The 22056-nt window shown below is 46.4% G+C and overlaps 1 protein-coding gene across 1 annotated transcript in view; it reads left to right on the top strand.

Moving 5' to 3' along the window:
* The window catches only part of mrc1a (mannose receptor, C type 1a), a 254012-nt gene that overhangs the window by 158833 nt on the left and 73123 nt on the right, over window positions 1-22056 (top strand). The window contains 3 exon segments of the mRNA XM_085987853.1: window positions 4863-5026; window positions 5132-5193; window positions 9458-9558. Of these exon segments, the coding sequence (XP_085843979.1) occupies window positions 4863-5026; window positions 5132-5193; window positions 9458-9558 (327 nt within the window).

Here is a 22056-nt window from a genome sequence, read left to right as displayed (position 1 = left end):
AAGTGGAGTCGGAGCTCCAACTTTAAATTCTGGGTGGACATCCAGCGGGATACTTGCGTCCGTGGGTGTTGGTGGCCCCCCCCCTCAGATGGGTTGTGGGAGCCCGTAAAACCCTCCCGCCATAGGACTAACCACCCTAATGGCTGGTTCAAAGATGGTTACGGTCACGGAATGAGCGTTAATCACGGCCATAAATCCTTCCACCACTTCATACAGTTCCCCAAACAGTGTGAGGATACGTACGATGATGACCTCTTGCGCAATGCACCTCCTTGGACCCTCAGTCGCAGATGCGAGGGGGCAAGTCGTGCAATTGTTAAATTTTTTATTTTATTGACATGTAAAATGTTGGCCCAGTAATTCCCTTCCAAATGCGCTAGTACGGTCGGGGTACTTACGCATCTGGCCGGATGAAATGCCAGTTTTCAGCATGCACAGTGCATGTGGGGAAAACCGGCATTTCCTGTCCTCTGAATGAAGGGGTTCAGAGGCAGAACGCGTGCGACTGCACAGGCAGCGCGTGCGCAGTATAATTCGCCGCTTTCATTAATGCTTTCAGTGAGGTCCAGTCATCACAACTTACACATGAAAAAAGCATGGGTACAGTTGCTCCAGAGGCTGCGGAGGAAGATATTTCTTATCGTGGAGCTTCTGAAAGTATGTATGTCTGTATATATTCCTTTGCGTGTTATGTATATATTCCTTTACTTATGTGTATGAATGTATTATTTAATTGTGACTTTCAGAGAAAGTAACTTATTGGAAAATCATAATTAAAAATATACATTCATACACATTAGTAAAGGAATATAAAACATACATACATATACGTAAAGGAATATATGTGGACATACATACATAACTCATTCTCACATTCCATTCACACAGCCACAATTGCTCCTTCTACCTACCGTTCTGAAAACCCGTTTAAAAAAAAATAAATTAAAGTTTAAAACTTACTTAAAATTTCTTAAAATAACTTCCCTCCCTTTCCCAAACCTAAATATTGCATTTCATAAGCTCCTCCATAAAATATATCTCCTTCCCCAGCCAATGAACAACTTTACACTTGCTTTTTTCACGTGTAAGTTCTAGGGACTTACCCTCACTGAATCCATCAGTGAAATCTACAAAGTTCACTGCGCAAGCGCTGCCTGTGCAGTCGCACGCGCTGTGAATAGACCTCGGGTCTGGAAATGCCGGCGTTCCCCGCATGCGCTGTTCCTGCTGAACGCCGGCATTTCCAATGGCCAGATGCGTGAGTAACCCGACCGTACTCATGCTTCTGGCCTGGAATTTCTGGCCCATTAAATGATAATTCAATTTTTTGTGCTAAATTCCTACTTTGCTGTGCTATTTACATTGTTTAATTCGCATTATTGGATAATTCAAATTTTTAGCACAAAAATTACTTTGACTTATCCCAAGTTGGCTGTAAATGGTAACAATTGTCACATTCTTTAGGTCTTGTTGGATTCTAGCCTTGCCAGGCACAAGTATGGCACCAACGTCAGAGGTGCTGTGTCGGTACACTTAGGTATACCTATTAGAAGATAGGAGCAGGAGTAGGCCATTCGGCCCTTCGAGCCTGCTCCGCCATTCAATGAGATCATGGCTGATCATCCAAATTCAGTACCCTGTCCCTGCCTTCTCCCCATATCCCTTGATCCCTTTAGCACAGCAAAGAAGTGCTTTGTGCTATTCTAGTGTGTATAACATTGAATTCATAGACTCATGGAATCTTACAGCACAGAAGGGAGCCATTCGGTCCATCAGGCCTATACTGGCTCTTTGAAAGAGCTGTCCAATTTAGTCCCACACCTCAGCTTTTTCCCCATAACCCTGCAAATTAGTTGCCTTCAAAAACGTGTCCAATTGCATTTTGAAAGTTCCTATGGAATCTCTTTCCACCACCCTTTCAGGTAGTGTGTTCCAGATCCTCATAACCCTCTGTGTGAAAACATTTCTCCTCATTTCCTCTCTAGTTACTTTTGCCAATTATTTTAAATCTATGACCTCTGGTTACCAACGCACTTGCCAGAGGAAACAGTTTCTCCCTACTTGCTCTATCAAATCCCCTCATAATTTTGAATACCTCTATTAAATCTCCCCTTAAACTTCTCTGCTCTAAAGAGAGCAATCTCAGCTTCTCCAATTTCTCCACATAACTGAAGTCCCTCATCCCTGGTATCATCCTAGTGAACCTCCTCTGTACCCTCGCCAAGGCCTTGACATCCTTTTTAAAGTGTGATGCCCAGAATTCTGCACAATACTCAGCTGAGGCCTAACCAGAAATTTCTAAAGGTTTAGCATGACTCCCTTGTTTTTGTAGTCAATGTCCCATTTACAAAACCTAGTATCCCATATGCTTTTTAAATGGCCTTATCAACTTGCATTGCCACCTTCAAGGATTTGTGAACATGCACCCCCAGGTCCCTCTGCTCTTGCAACCCCCTCAAAAAAGTACCATTTAGATGGTCTTATTCAGATCAGCCAAGATCTTATTGAATGGCGGAGCAGGCTCGAGGGGCCGATTGGCCTACTCCTGCTCCTATTTCTTATGTTCTTATGATACTGCCTCTCAATGTTGTTTTTCCCAAGGTGCATCACTTCGCACATATCTGCATTAAATTGCATCTGCCATGTGTATGCCCGCTTCACTAGACTGTTTATGTCTTCCTGATATTGCCAAGTTTTGTATCATCCACAAACTTCAAAATTGTACTCCCTAAACCCAAGTCCAATCATTTATATATAACAAGAAAAGTCCTAATATTGACCCCTCGGGGACCGCACTGCATACTTCTCTCCAGTCAGAAAACCATCCGTTCACCACTGCTCTTTGCCTCCTATCCCTTAGCCAATTACATATCCAAGTTACCACCATTCCTTTAATACAATGTGCTTCTATTTTGGTACTATCTAACTTTGCAGTAATGTCATTCTGAATCACAAATCCGAAGATAGCAGCATGTGATGCCTCATCCATCTGGTTCCACTGATAGAAGGTATAACCAGCACCAGCTCCACCAGTTGGTCATCTTCATTCAGCCTGATCTCACTCTGTTGAGCCTGATCTCACTCTGTTCAGCAATCTCATAGATTGGATGACACAACTATAAAAAGAGAGAGTAAAAAGAAACAATATTTAGCATTTATTCAATATAAAGCTGTTTAATTAAAAGGGAGCTCAACCTTGTTTGAAAAGGTACATTAACCATCACCTGAAGTCTGCAGGAAAGCAAAGGAGGCAAACTGTCACACCCAAGTAGAAGAAAAATTTGGACCTGGAATTTCCTCAGAGCCACTCCCGTTTTGCCACAGTAACTTTACTGGAGATGCATCGAAAACCCTATTTACATGCCTAAATGGCTTTTCTGACTCACTTCCAGCAGAGTGGTAGCAACTCTGAGATAATGGCTTGGATTTTGCTGTAATAATAATGGCGAGACTACCAGCGTTCACCTTTATTACAGGGTAAATGTGACAGCAACTCTTGGCATCCGCACTTGTGCAGTTGAAAGTGGAAATCCAGAAGTTTCTGTCAGATACCCTGTTCTTCCACAGGGTGCGCTGTTGCAGTCCTCGCCGGTAGACTTTGCGCTGAAATCAGTGTAATGGCATGAATTTGGGGTGCTTACCCATTAGTTCCCCACTAAAAATGGCTGGAAAAGTTAGGGCCAGTGCATTCAGGAGTAAGTGTGTTTTTTAAAGGCGTAATAAGTGATCATTACTGCTGAACAACCCCTCTGGCCCTGAAAAATTAATTTTATAAATGTGGAGTCTCACAGGCGAAAATTAATGTTGCAGATTTTTAGAATTTTTTTTTTAAAAAAAATTAGTTTTTATGTTTTTCTCTTTTACCTTTCTCCCATAATCCCATATATATTTCCCAATCTTTATTTCACTTCCTATACAATGATTTAAATTTAATTTATATTTCCTGATTTTTACTTCCTGGTTTGCAGTCTGTTTGCCTCAGTGAGGATGCTTCAATCTTATTGGTTGAAGAACCTCCCTGTTACTTTACCTGCTCACAGAAGCCACAGATCCCCTGTAGAGGGTGCCGCACTGGATCAGACGTGGGATTAGTAGCAATCTCCACTGAAAGGCCCGTGAAATGTCTCTGGGCAACTGTATGTGAGGTGAACAGCGAAAGCTGTTCCTTTGCCACTGAGGGCAAAATCCAGGCCATTGTTAGGATTCAAAGGAATCGGTGGCATAGTGGTTAGCACTGTTGCCTCACAGCGCTAGGGACCCGGGTTCGAATCCGGCCTCGGGCGACTGTCTGTGTGGAGTTTGCACATTCTGCGTGGGTTTCCTCCGGGTGCTCCGGTGTCCTCCCACAGTCCAAAGATGTGCGAGCTAGGTTGATTGACTATGATAAATTGACCCTTAGTGTTAGGGGGATTAAATACGTGGGGTTACAGGGATAGGGTGGGATATGTGTAGGGGTTACGGGGATCGGGTGGGATATGTGTCGGTGCAGGCTCGATGGGCCGAAATGGCCTCTATCTGCACTGTGGGGTTTCTGTGATTTCTGTGAATCTGTGATTTCTGTGATAAACAGAAGTTGAGTCGAGGATGCTTATCATAAAGCATTTGAAGGTTATGCCAAATAGTTTTGATTGTGTCAATTTAGATTTTAATCTTAAAATGACAAGGGAGTGAAGGACTGCCACAAGTAACGCAGTGGAGATATCAAGAGACATATGACGAACAGAATGATCATTTTAATGCATTCAGGATGCTTTATCATCTGCTTCTGAATGTTTTCCTTTGTCAATAATGCATCTGTCATTGTTAGGGTATGTAAATTTGCATACTTATCTGAATTAATATCTTTTTTGAATGATGAACAGAGCCTGAAGTAACAGAAGATGGCTGGACAGTACATGATGGTTCTCATTATTACGTTAACGAAGAACCAATGCCATGGGATGAAGCAAGAATATTCTGCCAGAAGGGGTTTGGAGATCTTGCTATAATTACCAGTGCTTCTGAAAGATTGTTTGTGTGGAAAATGGTAAAGTAGATTTTCTTTTGGAAATACTTCTCTTTGAATTATTGGTTAGTTTTCTATTTTTAATGCTGTTGCATACCTTGGAAATAACCTAAAATATCATTACAGATTTCGAAAAATAGCAATCAATATTTTATTGGCTTGCTTGTGGGTCTTGATCAAAGTATTAAGTAAGTAAATGTTCAGATAATATTTTCTGCCTTTACCCTTACATTTTATTCTATCGATTTAGAGCCTTTAGCTCCCCTCATCACTTAGTGGATAGATGCACTGCCTGGTATGGCACTACGCCAATCAGATTGGAAGGTCCCACATTCAATCGCTGGTTTGGGCTGAATGAGCTATTCATTGATATTGGGATCGGAATTTCTCTTGTGGTAGCAGTGATAAAGAAATTTATCCATGTCATCCAGTAGAACCACCATGGAAATGAAGAATTTGGGTGGGGGAAATAATACCATCTAAATCCACCTCCACAATCAACCACTTCAGCCACTAACCTGGGCCTCAGTGACGTCTCGAAGATGGGAAGTTCAACTGAGGTGACAGTTGGGGTACTACAGTTGGCCTCAGTGCTCCTGGACTAGGGAGGGGATTTAAAATCAGTTAATGTTTGCACTCCTGATTGCTATCCAGTGACTAAACTGCAAGGTCAGTGAGTAAATGCACCACCTGCTGTGTCATGAGCCACACAGACCAGAATGGCCCCGATTCAATTATGACTTGTGCTGAATTATCTTGCTTTAATGAAGTCTCAATGCAGAAACCTCAGTAAAGCCATGATAAAAAACTGGTATCTACAGTCTGACATCAGTGGTGAGAATACTACTGGAGACCATTGTCAAGGACAAAATTAATTTTCATTTGGAGAAGCATGGATTGATAAGGGACAGCCAGCACAGATTTGTTAAAGGCAAATCATGTCTGACTAATTTGATTGAGTTCTTTGATGAAGTAACAGAGAGGGTTGATGATGGTGATGAAGTAGATGTTGTATATATGGACTTTCAAAAGGCATTTGATAAAGTATCACACAACAGACAATTGGCAAATAGAGCGTATGGTATTAAAGGGGTGGTGGTAACTTGGGTACATAATTGGCTAAGGGATAGAAGGCAGAGGGTAGTGGTGAATGGATGTTTTTCTGATTGGAGAGAAGTGTGCAGTGGGTTCCCCCAGGGGTCAGTATTAGGACCATTCTTTTTCTTGTTACATATAAATGATCTGAACTTGGGTATAGGGAGTAAAATTTCAAAGTTTGTTGATGATACAAAACTTGGCAACATAGTAAATAGTGAGCAGGATAGTAGCAGACTTCAGAAGGACATAGACTGGTGAAATGGGCAGACACATGGTAGATGCAATTTAATGTGGATAAGTGTGAAGTGATGCACTTTGGGAGAAACAACATGGAGAGGCAGTATAATCGAAATGGTGCTGCTTTAAGAGGGGTGCAGGAGCAGAGGGACCTGGGGGTGCATATTCACAAATCTTGGAAAATGGCAGGGCAAGTTGATAATGCAGTTAAGAAAATGTATGGGATAATTGGCTTTGTAAATAGGGGCACTGAATACAAAAACAAAGAAGTCATGCTAAACCTTTACAAATTTCTGGTTAGGCCTCAGCTGGAATCAGATCAGCCATGATCTTATTGAATGGCGAAGCAGGCTCGAGCGGCCGATTGGCCTACTCCTGCTCCTATTTCTTATGTTCTTATATTGTGTACAATTCAGGGCACCACAATTCAGGAAGGATGTCAAGGCCTTGGCAAGGGTACAGAGGAGGTTTACCAGGATGAGACCAGGGATGAGGGACTTCAGTTATGTGGAGAGATTGGAGAAGCTGGGATTGTTCTCCTTAGATCATAGAAATTTAAGGGTAGGCCTAATAGAGGTATTCAAAATTATGAGGGGTTTTGATAGTGTAAGTAGGGAGTGGCAAGTGGGTTAGTTACCAGAGGTCATAGATTGAAAATAATTGGCAAAAATAACTAGAAGGGAAATGAGGAGAAATGTGTTTAGATAGAAGGTTGTTAAGATCTGGAACACACTACCTGAAAGGGTGGTGGAATCAGATCCCATAGGAACTTTCAAAAGGCAATTGAACATGTACTTGAAGAGGACTAATTTGCAGGATGGTGGGGAGAAAACTGGGGTGTGGGACTAAATTGGACAGCTCTTTCAAAGAGCCAGCACAGGCCTGATGGGCCAAATGGCCTGCTTCTGAGATATAAGATTCTATGGGCGCGAAATTCGGTAGCGCCCCATTTCGGGGCAGTAACGCTGGCGAGGCAGGACATCCTGCGCCTGGCAAGGATGGCCTGCCCCGGCCAGGAAATTCACCTTACCACCCTGCCCAGGAAATGGAGCACAGTGTCGGGTGCTCCACTTCCTGGTGTGGTGGTAACTGAGGCGATGTCTGGGCGCACTCAGCAAGGTCTCTGATGGCCCCAACTAGGCCACCAGGGCAGCATGGTGCCAAGGCAGCAGCCCGGCGCCGAGACGTGGTGCCGGGCTGCACTGTGGCGGCCAGGACCACGCCACGGCACAACACAGAGGGCCGACCTGGAGGTAGGCCAAAAAAAAGAAAATGGCAGCGCGGGTCACGGCCGCACCTCCCCGTTAACTACCGCCCCGCGAGCGGAGGTCGACCAGCCTCGCGGGACGCAGCTGAATTTCTGCCATGGGGTGGTAAGGGGGCGCGATGGGGCACTAAGGGGTCGCCGTGCATGGCGATGATGTCATTGCCGGAGGCGTGGCGGCCCGGGGCGCTACCGGCAGGGGCACGGCATTATCGGGCAGCGCCTCAGCAATGCCCCGCTGAATTTCGCGGGAGGTGCTTTTCTTGCTCCCACCCCACCCCCGGGCGATAAGCCTTTTGCGCCCGTTAGCACCCCCTGGAGGTGCTAACAGCAGGCACAAAGGAGCCATATTTCACCCCCATGATTCTATGACTATGAAGAAGGAGCAGGACAGTAGGATTCGTTTTGGTTACTCTGCTAAAGAGCTAGCACAGAAATGATGGACTGAATGGCCTGCTTCTGGTCCTCTTTTCAATCTTCTTTTCTGAAATGAAAACAAGTTTAGTTCTGTGATTCTCTCTTTATAACTTAGACCACTGAGTCTCAGAATCATCCTTGTTTCTTTCCAATGTACCAGTGATGGCAGTGCACCTAAAACTGCAGATAATCATAGAATCATAGAATGGTTACAGCACAGAAGGAGGCCATTCGGCCCATCGAGCCCGTGCCGGCTCTCTGCAAGAGCACTTCAGCTAGTTCCCGCTCTTTCCCCGTAGCCCTACAAATTTCTTTCCATCAGGTACTTTTCCAATTCCCTTTTGAAAGCCACAATTGAATCTGCCTCCACCACCCTTTCAGGCAGTGCATTCCAGATCCTAACCAATATTTCAAATGTTTTCTTACCAGTAATCTACGCAAGGTTAGAATAACCTATTTTTGACATCTACCATTGCTTGGACTGCACATTGAGGAAGATGAAACTTGAGTCACCAAAGTGTTTCAGTTATTACAAAGATACAGCTGAAAGGTGAAACACCTCGCCTTTAAATCGCACCGCCCCGGCCGCAGGTAGGCCCCCTTGACCCGTCAGACATAGTGTCCGGCGGTAAGTCAGGGGGAGCTACCAAAGATCGTGGCCGGGGTGCGAGCGGGGTGCTTTGCACGGCGATGACGTCATCACCAGCGGCACAGCGCCACGGGACGCTAACGGTTAATGCTGCCGCTAACCTCCCACTGAATTTTGCAGGAGGCATTGGCAGCGTTGCACCCGGGCGTGAGTTGCTTTGCGCCCTGTTAGCTAACGGGAGGTGCAAAGCAACCAAATTTTTCCCCCCAACTCTCTTATCTCTGTGCATTTACTAAAAACTCCTTGTGAGGAATTGACATGTTTCATTTGATTTTATTTAATCCCCATCTTTAGTGCTGTAAAGTTGCTTCAACTTACTACTATGGCTCTTTACCACCATATTTACTGAATTACAGTGTTGCTGCAGGATCCAGGTCTTCTTTTATGATTACTCCCAAACAGTTTGTTGCTACTGACTTTGAAAAGTAAAATGCAAGTCAAGGTTAGCACAGTGCACCTCATAAAGGCATTACACTGGATTAGAAGAAGTAAAACCTGCCATTACTACTGTCAATCACAGGCTACCACCAGTTGGATTCTTGACCTAGTTTAGGCCATAACCATGGTTACAAAGATCGAGAGAGCTGACTTTTTCAGCAGTGGGATGAAATACGTTGGGTTTCTATTTGACCTTATTTCAAAGCAAGGTATTAACTCATAATAGGAGGGTTAAAGAAAGTGGGGCTTCGTTTAGAAGAATTTAACTACAGCACTGCAAAGTAGAATGATGTAAACTACTTATATATTCTGTTCTAGTGAGACTAATGTTTTAGTAATGTTTTCTCAGGTGGATAGACAATACTCCAGTGGATTATGTTGCATGGGAGCAACACGAACCTAATTTTGCAAACAATGATGAAAACTGTGTAACCATGTACACTTCCCTGGGTAAGTAAACACTGGCTCTGATTTCGGTCTTCACCGTACATCGGGCAGGCCCCACAACCCACAAGTTCGGACACAAGGAGTTACTATGGGTAGATTATAATTGACTCAGATGAAATGAAATGGTTCAGGTTGGTCAAAGATCGATTCCTTTTATTACACTCACAAAACAACAACCCCTACTCCTCTCGCTTACGGCATAATGAGTAGGTGACCGTGGATACTAGCTTATATAACCTTAGACTAAAATACCCACCCTTTCGGTTATGCCAAACATAGAAACATAGAAACATAGAAGATAGGAGCAGGAGTAGGCCATTTGGCCCCTCGAGCCTGCTCCACCATTCAATGCGATCATGGCTGATCATCCAAATTCAGTGCCTGGTCCCTGCTTTCTCCCCATACCCCTTGATCCCTTTAGCCTTAAGAAATATATCCAACTCTTTCTTGAATATATTTAATGAATGGGCCTCTACTGCCTTCTGTGGTAGAGAATTCCACACGTTCACCACTCTCTGGGTGAAGAAATTCCTCCTCATTTCTGTCCTAAAAGGCCTACCCCTTATCCTTAGGCTGTGACCCCTGGTTCTGGATTCCCCGACCATCAGGAACATCCTCCCTGCATCTAGTCTGTCCAGTCCTGCCAGAATTTTATAAGTTTCAATGAGATCCCCTCTCATTCTTCTAAACTCCAGCGAGTACAAGCCCAATCGACCCTGTAAAGTCCGCGCCTCAATAATACACGGACTTCGGGAGAACAGTTTAACAGGTACTTTACTGAACAAGAGGCAGCTTGAAACTGAAACTACAGCAGCCTGCTAGGGCCTTTTATACAGGGGTGGTCACTGCCGGTACTGCAGTCTAAGACCAGTTATTCCCTTAAAGGTACATGCACAACAATTCCTCCCCTTTTAGATAAACAGTACATAACATTCATTTAACAACTAAATAATAACTAATTACAATTTTCTCAGTAATATATACATCAACTGAAATAGTCATTTATAAGTTCAGTCTTTGAGGAGGCTTCCTGATCCGGACTGGATAGCGCCTTTCTCGAGTATCCTGTTCTGGCGGTAGAGTCAATTCTGGCTCATTGTCATTGGTTGGTTCGTCAGCTTCCAATACCCCTGCTTCTGAGGTAGACGCAATCTGTACTTTGGGCTCATTACCAGGTGCACATGCTTGTGGTACAGGTTTGGCTTGTTCCTGTGACTCTAGAATCTGGTCAGCATGGCGTCTCACGATGCTCTCTCCAACGTCCACTGTGTACATTAGTGGTCCCTGCTGTGTGCATATCGTGCCTGGCTGCCATTTTTCTGTTCGGTAGTCGCGGGCCATGACTGCCCTATCTTGAAGCTTCTGGTTGGCTTCTCATTTATGTGCTGGAACTGCTTATCCTCAACATCTCGTCTTATGTTTGATTTGAGCAAATCCAAGCGACATCTTAGTCTCTGGTTAAAAAACAGTACGGCTGGAGTTTGGTTGGTTACTGCATGTGTTGCATTCCGGTAAGCAAAGAGGAAGTTATCCACCTTGTGTTGCAGTGGTATGTCGTCATTATACATTGCCTTTATGGCCTTTTTAAAGGTCTGAACAAACCTCTCAGCCAATCCATTTGTGGCTGGATGATATGGGGCAGATGTGTAATGTTTCACCCCATTATTCTTCAGGAACCTCCGGAAATCCTCAGACACAAACTGTGGGCCATTGTCGGAACAGACCTGTTCTGGCAACCCATTCCTGGCGAAGATGGTCCTTAGGACTGCAATAGTTTTCTCCGTGGTGGTGGAGGACATTTTAATTCGAATTTCGAATGGGCGTCCACAGCGATTAGAAACATTGAGTCCATAAATGGACCAGCGAAATCAATGTGTACCCGTTGCCATGGAGATGAGGGCTACTCCCATGGATGTAGCGGGGCCTGTGGTGGAGCGTTTTGGACCTTCTGGCATCCTGTGCATCTCTTGGTCATATCCTCGATTTCTTTATCGATTCCCGGCCACCACACAAACGCCCTGGCTAGGCTCTTCATTTTTACCCCTCCCAGATGACCCTCGTGAAGCTCATTGAGTACCCTATCTCTCAACTTGGGTGGAATTACCACTCGGGATCCACACATCAAGGTTCCCCAGCACACTGACAGCTGTTCCCTCCTTGGCGAGAATGCTGGCAACAGTGAGTCGCCATATGCTGGCCATCCCTTCACCGTCAAATCATAGACCTGAGAGAGTGTTGGGTCATTTTGGGTTTCCTTCTCAATACTTGCGTTTGTAACAGGCAAACATTCGACTATGGTCGCATGGAATATCTCCACCGGGTCCACTGCAGGTGCTTCTTCCGCCGTAGGCAACAGTAGGCGCGACAGCCCATCAGCGTTTCCATGTTGTTTCGTACCTTTGTACTCTATGTCATACTGATGTGCCCCAAGAAAAAGTGACCATCTTTGCAGCCGTTGTGCCGTCATCACCGGAACGCCCTTCTTTGGGTTAAAAATTGAGACCAGGGGTTGATGATCAGTCAGTAGGGTAAATTTCTGCCCGTGCAGATAGTGATTGAACTTCTTCACCCCCCACACCAGGCTGAGGGCCTCCCTGTCAATCTGGGCGTAGTTACGCTTGGCTAAGGTTAGCGAGCGCGATGCAAAGGCTATTGGCCTCTCTGAACCGTCACAGAATTTGTGTGACAGCACCGCTCCAATGCCATAAGGTGACGCATCACATGCCAACCGAATCGGTAGTGTTGGGTTGTAGTGGGCCAATACTTCTTTTGAAGTGATTTGGCATTTACATTCCTGAAAGGCACGCTTACACTCATCACTCCATTTCCATGTTACACCAGTTTGAAGGAGGGCGTTCAGTGGGTGCAGAATTGTAGATAAATTCGGCAAGAACTTATGGTAGTAGTTCACCAACCCGAGGAACGACCTCAGTTGCGACACATTTTCTGGTGCTGGAGCCTTGACTACAGCCTCAATCTTGTCCGGCGATTTATGCAACCCTTCCTCATCAATCATGTGGCCACAATACGAGATTTGTCTCCTGAAGAACTCGCATTTGGGACGGTTGGCTCGTAGCCCATATTCCTGCAATCTCGTGAGCACCTGTTCGAGGTTGGCAAGGTGTTCATTGTCATTTTCGCCCGTAACCAGGATGTCGTCCAAATAACACTGGGTCCCCGGGATCCCTTGCAGGACTTGTTCCATTGCCCCCTGCCACATAGCCGGGGCCGATGCTACCCCAAATACCAGTCGATTGTACTGGTAAAGGCCTTTGTGTGTTTATCGTGAGGTATTTCCTAGATGCTTCTTCCACCTCCATTTGTAGATACGCTTGAGCCAGGTCAATCTTTGTAAAACGTTTCCCTCCAGATAGTGAGGCGAAAATATCTTCTATCCGCGGAAGCGGATACTGTACTGTGTGCAGGACTGGGTTCACAGTCACCTTGAAGTCCCCACAGATGCGAACCTTCCTTGGCTCCCCAGGCGTGCTGCTCAATGCTTTCTTCATTACAGGAATGATGGGTGTGGCCCACTCTCTCCAGTCCACCTTAAACAGCAGCCCCGAACGCTCCAGACTCTCCAGTTCAGCTTTCACAGCTGGGCGTATCGCGTATGGCACTGGTCTGGCCTTGAAAAATTTTGGGGTTGCGTTATCCTCAATCTTTATGGTTGCCTTTACTCCTTTTAGAGTCCCAAGTCCTTGTTGGAACACCTCTTCCGCGTCAGATAGAATTTGTGACAGACGTCCAGGTGCAACGTCATCATCTTTCTTGTCAGTCACAGTTAGTGCCAAAATGGAATGCCAATCCAATTGTAGTCTTCGGATCCATTCATGTCCCAATAATGGTGGTCCTCCATCTCGTAGTATATACATGTATAGTTTCTGTGTTTCCTTTCCGTTATATTCAACTGGCACCCTTATTTTTCCTCTGGGGTAGACCTTTTGCCCCATGTATGTCTTCAATACAATGGACGTGTCCTTTAAGGGTATGTGTGAGAATAGCCGCTCATAGTCTCATCGATTCATGACAGTTAGAGCTGATCCTGTGTCCAATTCCATCTTCATTGGGGACCCTGCTATCCTGAGGGTGACCCAAATGGTTTGGTGATCTTCTTTTGCGATCACGTTGTGTAACTTTAAGCAACTTAGTCGCCTGCTCCCGGAGTCCTTATCACTCTCCTGATCTTCTGAATTACTATCTGTCAGTTTCTTTACTTTCCTGTACTGTTCCTTAGTAGTTCTTGTCGTGTTGGTCTTCTTTCCCGACCTGCAGACTCTTGCTATATGTCCCATTTTCCCGCATTGCCTGCATATTTTGTCTTTAAACCAGCAGTCCTTCTGCTCATGGGTTGTTTTGCCGCAGCGATAGCACTTTTCGGCTCCATACGCCATTTCGTTAGCGCTGTATTCTTGTGGTTTCTGTTGTATTTCCGCAGCTCCCCGTGCTGCTGCTTCGTAGGATACTGCCACGCTGAAAGCCTGTTCTAGCGTCAGGTCCTTTTTTGAAAGTAGTCGTTTCTGGGTTCCTTCACTCTGGAGCCCGCAGACAAACCTATCCCGTAAGGTGTCTGCCAGTCCTGCTCCGAACTGGCAGTGCTTCGATAACTTGCGTAGTTCCGTAAGATAGTCAGCATTGCCCTCATCTTTGTGCTGGTTTCTTTTATGGAACTTGAATCTTTCTGCTATCAGCAGTGGTGTAGCGCTTAGGTGTTCCTGTAAGATATGAACAATCTCCTCAAAACTTTTCTCCATTGGTTTAGCTGGGGTAATTAAATTCCGCAATAGACCGTACGTACTCGCACCCATCAGATTTAATAATACCGACGCCCTCTTTCCATCAGCCACCTCATTTGCCTTGCAGTACACTTCAATTCTTTCCACATACATGGTCCAGTCTTCTACCTCGTTGTCGAAAGCAGTGATACTGCCACTTTTCGGCATCTTGGGCGATTTAAAATGGCGCCACCCGCGCTTTTGCTTCTTCCCCAATGGAATAAAATGGCGCCTCCCGCGCTTTTGCTTCTTCCCCAACGGGATAAAATGGCGCCTCCCGTGCTTTTGCTTCTTCCCCTTACTGCCATGCTGCTCCTAGCGTTCTACGGGGTAATGGCGGCAACCCGCAGCTTCGGCGCGTCTCGCTTTCCTTCCCCCCCGTTTAGTTTCTCTCCGCTGTCCTGTTCTTGAGCACCGACCGCGCCCTGTGCACTCCACCCTCTCTCGCTTGTTCTCTTTTCCTGGCGACGCTGCGCGGCCCGATTTGTAGAGCCGCTCGATCGAGCTTGAGCCCGCCGCAGTACGGAAGGGTCAGCGCGCTACCTGCTACCAGCACGATTCGCTGGAACCACAGTCTCTCCTGCAATTCTCCAAACACCGATGGATTCTTTGGGTGGTTGCCCTCGGTCGACGCCCGTTGCTCAGACTACGACCTTCCAGGACCTTCCTTTCAGGCGAGATCCCCGTGAGATGATGCCACACTGCAGGTGAGTTCGAACTTACTCGTCGCCACTGTAAAGTCCGCGCCTCAATAATACACGGACTTCGGGAGAACAGTTTAACAGGTACTTTACTGAACAAGAGGCAGCTTGAAACTGAAACTACAGAAGCCTGCTAGGGCCGTTTGTACAGGGGTGGTCACTGCCGGTACTGGAGTCTAAGACCAGTTATTCCCTTAAAGGTACATACACAACAGACCCAATCTCTCCTCATATGTCATTCCTGCCATCCCAGGTATCAGCCTGGTGAATCTTCTCTGAACTCCTTCATTGGCAAGAATATCCTTCCTCAGATAAGGCGACCAAAACTGCACAACTGCAGCAAGACATCCTTGTTCCTGTACTCAAACCCTCTCGCTATGAAGGCCAACATACCATTTGCCTTCTTAACCGCCTGCTGCACCTGCATGCTTACCTTCAGCGACTGGTGCACAAGGACACCCAGGTCTCGTTGCACTTCCCCTTCTCCCAATCTATTGCCATTCAGATAATAATCTGCCTTCCTGTTTTTGACACCAAAGTGGATAACCTCACATTTATCCACATTATATTGCAACCAACCCCTTCCCAGAATCTAACTAAACCCCTCTCCCAGTTTGGTCAGAACCCACACTTGGAAGCCTCCTCACACACACATGTGTTAGCCTGCACCTTGGACACTTGCAGTTCCTCAGCAGCCAGACACGTGGGCGGTCCTGGGGATTTCTAGAGGTGCATGCTGGATATAATTACCAGCGCCTTGTCGTTGATTCATGCGGTCCCGGGTCCGTTCGACTCCAGAGACAAAACCGTGCCTAACAGAGGCATGCGATGAAGCCTAGAGAGTTACGTTCAGGCGAGGCACTCACTTTGGGCATTCCTGGAGAGTTGACGGACGCGTAGCTATGTGGAGAACCCCGTTCCAGATGGTAGAGAAAAAGCAAGCCCTGAATCCCCAAAGTTCAGCATATTTATACCCCGTATAATACACAAAACTGGCTGGGAGATTCCTGGTTACCACGGTTGCAGAGATGCTGGTTGGTTTTCCTGGTGACGTCTCTGTCCTGGATTGGTCATCTTGATGAAAACAATGGTAGGCCATTACTGTAGATGAGCAGTTCTCGAAGTGCTAACTGTTTGTTAAGTTCTTGATTGCTCCTTCATTGAAAGAGTCCAGAGGTGTTACTTTTGGCTGCAAACCTCATTGTCATCCTGGCTCCATGGACAAATAGTGTTTTTCCACAAATCACACAAGTTCGAATATGAAAAGGCCCCTGCCTTTCATGACGTCCGCGTTGAGACTGGTCCCATGGCAACCCATGACAGCTCCTGCTATCTTCCAAAGAAACCAAAGTCAGTCCTCTTTCTTTTTAAAGTGGAGAAGTCCAAACTCCATTTCGGAACGCAGCCCATGTGGGTCTCCATTTCAAAAGGGTACATTGTAGGAATGTCTAGTTCCTATCAAGAGACTGAGGTCGACTCAGGCGATCAAACAAACGATGTTTAATGAAAAACTAACAGAGTTTAACAAATAAGTGCAAGAGAACTACGTATGCAGGTCTAGTCAGTTCGAAGGCTCCACGAGGACTGCCCGGGCGGTCCCGTGGTTGGCGTCATGACGTCATCACGTTTTTCCCGCCGGAGGGGGATCACGTGATGAACGACGTGACGTCATCACGTTTGCCCGCGCTCTTAAAGGGACCGCGCTCTGTACATGCAAACAGTAAATACAAAGATACAGACTCGGGCTGTAGCTAACATATTGTTAAAGGGAATTATATACAGTTGATCGGCGTCACTTAGTGGCTCCGCCACAACATATCCATTTTAAAAGTCCAAAAATCCTTCAGGCCCATGCACCCACTGATGTTGGCATGGGCCAAACCCTACAGGTCCTACCTATGCCAATGGACTGCAATTTCCACAACTTAATGAGGTTCCCATCTGTTTTGGGCAGGCGCGAGGCCTGGTTCATAGTCGCAGCGGATGGACCTTGGGTGGGAAGTAATATTTTAGCCTATCACCCTGTTCATGCTGAAACAAGGCAGCAGAGAGACTACAAACAGGGCCACTAACATTAATTTCATACTGGCTAACTAGCTTATTTTTATTTGAAATGTTATTATTTAAAATACAAAATTCTTGCTGCAGTAACTTGACAGAATAAACGTAAAAGATTCCATGGCAATTTTTTGAAGAAGACCAGGGAGCTCTCTGGGCATTCTGGCCAAGATTCATCCCTCAATCAAAACAAATGAACTGGTCATTCATCTAGTTGCTGTTTAAAGGATCTTGTGATGCATAAATTGGTTGTTCCATTTCCCTCAAAAATAAGAGTGACTACACGTCAAACCATAAATCATTGGTTGTGAAGCTCTTGAACACATCCTGGGGATGTGAAACATAGAAACATAGAAGATAGGAGCAGGAGTAGGCCATTTAGCCCCTTGAGCCTGTTCCGCCATTTAATGAGATCATGGCTGATCATCCAAATTCAGTACCCTGTCCCTGCTTTCTCCCCATATCCCTTGATCCCTTTAGCCTTAAGAAATATATCTAACTCCTTCTTGAATATATTTGATGAATTGGCCTCAACTGCCTTGTGTGGTAGAAAATTCCACAGGTTCACTATGCTCTGGGTGAAGAAATTCCTCCTCATCTCAGTCCTAAATGGCTTACCCCTTATCCTTAGACTGTGACCCCTGGTTCTGGACTCCCTCACCATCAGGAACATCCTTCCTGCATCTAGTCTGTCTAGTCCTGTTAGAATTTTATAGCTTTCAATGAGATCCCCTCTCATTCTTCTAAACTCTAGCGAATATAAGCCTAATCGACCCAATCTCTCCTCATACATCATTCCTGCCATCCCAGGTATCAGTCTGGTGAATCTTCGCTGCACTCCCTCCATGGCAAGAACATCCTTCCTCAGATAAGGTGACCAAAACTGCACACAATACTCAAGGTGTGGTCTCACCAAGGCCCTGTACAACTGTAGCAAGACATCCTTGCTCCTGTACTCGAATCCTCTCGCTATGAAGGCCAACATACCATTTGCCTTCTTAACCGCCTGCTGCACCTGCATGCTTACCTTCAGCGGCTGGTGCACAAGGACACCCAGCTCTCGTTGCACTTCCCCTTTTCCCAATCTAGTGAAAGGAGATATATAAATGAAAGTGCAAACGTGTCACTTGTGACCCATCCCATCCTTGAGCAGAAAACAGTTTTTCAGTGGTCTTCACGACTATGGATGGAATTTTCCCACTGTTGTACATGCGAATTTGGAGGCGGGTCAGCAGTAAAATTTTGCAGAAAAATGGAAGCGCATCGGGAACCCGCCATCATCCTGCCTCCTCGCACCCTTAACTCGGGCACGTTTGCCAGCGTGCCACAGCTCCGAATGGCAGCGGCGGGTGACCTAATTAATCTAATTAACTGCTTGTGAGACCCTTAACAGGGATTTTAACCAGACTATTTGAATTTCATTGGATGACCACGGGAATCACGCCACTCGGGAAGCACATTTGTCAACCTGGGGCGTAACTTCAGTGACCATTGAGCGAGGTCATTAATGCAGAGCATGGAAATCCCACTCAATACACCCATATGACACCTGCTTACTTGCCTATGGGAAAGGTTCTTGCTGACTCCTTTTTGAGCACAGAGTTAGGTGTCTAGAGTTTGCAAGTCTTTTCCGCAACCTTGGAAGCCACTCTCAGCACATTGCTAGTAACTATCACAACATTGACAGATTGCTCCTCTGATCTCTACTTGACTTGCCATCTATTAGATCAGCATGGGTGCCGCTGATACTGTCTCACCTTGATCCTCAGAACCAGACCAGGATGAGCCCCAACACCAGCAGCAGCACTAACAACACCAACAACCTTCTCCTCAATGACATGATGCTTCACAGGACATAGGGCATCAGCTTAGGACTGCACTGCGCCGGAGGCGATACTCCCAACACAGGGTATACAGGCAGAGGATGAGCTTCCTCAACATGACTGAGCAGCTGTGCCAAAGGAGGCTCAGGCTATTGCGCCAGCTCATCGCACACATTTGCACAATGCTGGAGCAAGACCTGCAGCCCAGAGGAAGGGGTGGACATGCCTTGCCAGTGGCTGTCAAAGTCACCAGCACCCTCAACTTCTTTGCCTCAGGCCCTTTCCAGGGACCTGCAGCAGACATTTGTGGCATGTCGCAGTCGGCCACCCACAGATGCATCATACAAGTCACCGATGCCATGTTTAACAAGTCAACCAATTATGTCAACTTTGTCACTGATGAAGCCAGTGTTCTGAGTGGGCACTAGGCTTTGTCACTCTGGCTTGCTTCCCACGGGTGCAGGGCATCATCGACTGCACACATGTGGCCATCAGGGCACCCCCACATCACCCAGGCACCCCCACATCACCCAGGAGTGTTTGTGAACCGCAAGGGCTTCCACTCCCTCAATGTTCAGCTCATCTGCAATCATACGTAGATCATCGTGCATGTGTGTGCCAAATTCCCTGGCAGCTGTCATGATTCTTGCGTCCTGCGCCAGTCCACCCTCCCTCAGCTCTTCGCACCTCCAAACAGACTTACCGACTTGTTGCTTGGAGGTAAGGGCTAGCCACTGAAGATGTGGCTCATGACACCTTTGAGGAGGCCAAGCAATGAGGCTGAGGAGCATTATAATGAAAGCCACATGTCCACCAGATGTGTAATTGAACAAACAATAGTCATGCTGAAGATGTGCTTCAGATGCCTTGACACATCTGGAGGTGCACTTCAGTTCACACCAGTCAGGGTCTCCAGAATCATTGTAGTTTGCTGCGTCCTGCACAACATAGCGCAGCAATGAGGATTAGCGCTGCATGATGGCAGGCTGTGACTAGTGGGGTACCGCAAGGATCGGTGCTTGGGCCCCAGCTGCTCACAATCTATATCAATGATTTGGATGAGGGGACTAAATGTAACATTTCCAAATTTGCTGATTATACAAAGCTAGGTGGCAGTGTCAGTTGTGAAGAGGATGTGAAGAGGCTTCAAAGGGATCTCGACAGGCTCAGTGAGTGGGCGAGAACATGGCAGATGGAATATAATGTGGATAAATGTGGTTATCTACTTTGGTAGAAAAAATAGAAAGGCAGAGCATTTCCTAAATGGTGAAAGATTGGGGAATGCAGATGCTCAAAGGGACCTGGGTGTCCTTGTACATGAGTCACTGAAAGTGAATGTGCAGGTGCAGCAAGCCATTAGGAAGGCAAATGGTATGCTGGCCTTCATTACAAGAGGATTTGAGTACAGGAGTAAAGAAGTCTTACTCCAATTATATAGGGCCTTGGTGAGACCACACCTGGAGTGCTGTGTATAATTTTGGTCTCCTTACCTAAGGAAGGATATATTTGCCATAGAGGGAGTGCAACGAAGGTTCATGAGATTGATTCCTGGGATGAGGGGACTGTCGTATGAGAAGAGATTGAGTAAACTAGGCCTGTATTCTCTTAAATTCAGAAGAATGAGAGGGGAGCTCATTGAAGCATACAAAATTATTACAGGGCTTGACAGAGTGGATGCTGGGAGAATGTTTCCCTTGGCTGGGGAGTCTAGAACCGGGGGCCACAGCCTCAGGATAAAGGGTAGGCCATTCAGGACTGAGATGAGAAGAAATTTCTTCACACAGAGGGTGGTGAATCTTTGGAATTCTCTACCCCAGAGGGCTGTGGAGGCTCAGTCATTGGGTATATTCAAAACAGAAGTCGACAGATTTCTGACTAGTAAGGGGATCAAGGGATATGGTGATAGGGCCGGTGAATGGAGTTTAGGCAGAAGATCAGCCATGATCTCATTGAATGGCGGAGCAGGCTCGAAGGGCCGAATGGCCTACTCCTGCTCCTATTTCTTATGTTCTTATGAGGAGCAAGGTTCTGAGTGCACAGCCTTTTCAGAGGAGGAGGAGCATGTACTGGAAGATGAGGAGGAGGAGCAGCAGGAGCCCGAGGTCCACATACCAGCAGCACCCAAGCACGTTGCTGGCCAGGGATAGCCTCATCATGGCCAGATTTACTTAACTTCCTGCATTGCACCTATATGGCTACCACATGCTGTGTCAAGTTCCCTCTGCAACAACACCATAAAGCATCCCTACAATGACCAAGCTATTCCTTTCACATGGACCCCGATTGCTGGAGGTAACGTTATGTCTCACCATTCACTCCAACTCACTAAGCCACTTCCAAAGTAGCAGACAAAAATGGGCATGACTAGAAAGTGGTGAAAATAAATACTTTTATATGTGTCGTAACAGTAACGGAATCTTAACAATAACACTTCTTTAAACACCCATGTGCTTACCCTTTGCATCTACTTCTGTGTCATTTTTCCTTTACGTGTGCTTCTACGAGGTGCAATCCCTGTGGCTTCACCAGAGGTAAAGGCAGGCTGCTCACTTCCCTGCTGTGACTGCATAGTCCCGTTTGGCGGTCATCCTCAGGGTTTTGGAGCCTCTGATGGCCCCACCAAAGTCTGCTCCTCCTGAGATTGTGCAGCGGCAGACTCAACTATCGCTGCTCGAGGAGGCATCTGGGGCTCTGACTGAGGGGGGTTGGAGGGCAATGGGGGAGAACTGTGAGTGCTTTGAGAGGAGCCTCCACTTCCATGGCCACTCTTATCATCATCCCTCTCATGGGCCACCTGCACTTCTCTGCTAGCAAGGAGCAGTGCGGCCATGAGGACCCAAGTCTACGTTTACATCCCTCTGAGAGAGGAGGTCTTTGAGCCTCTGGCATTGTTGTCCATAGCTAGAATGTGCTCATGTGAGTGGCGCATTAGCTGCTCCATGCAGGTGGCCATCCTTTCTATGGAAGAGCATACTGTTGCCATCGCCTGCGACATGGTGGTGCTCATGTTGGAGATGGACTCCTCCATTCTCTGCACATTTGCAGACATCGTGGCTACAAAACCTGCCAGAGCCGCCTGCATTTCTTGCTGCCCCACCAGGATCACCCTCTTTCTCAATGACCCCCGAGGCTCAGTGTCTGCAT

Source organism: Somniosus microcephalus, chromosome 5 (assembly GCF_052327205.1).
Source record: "Somniosus microcephalus isolate GS21.2 chromosome 5, FLI_Smic_1.0, whole genome shotgun sequence".
In the NCBI taxonomy this organism is placed as follows: Eukaryota; Metazoa; Chordata; class Chondrichthyes; order Squaliformes; family Somniosidae; genus Somniosus; species Somniosus microcephalus.
Note: the sequence above shows the minus strand (reverse complement) of the source record. Positions and strands in the feature narration are given on the sequence as shown.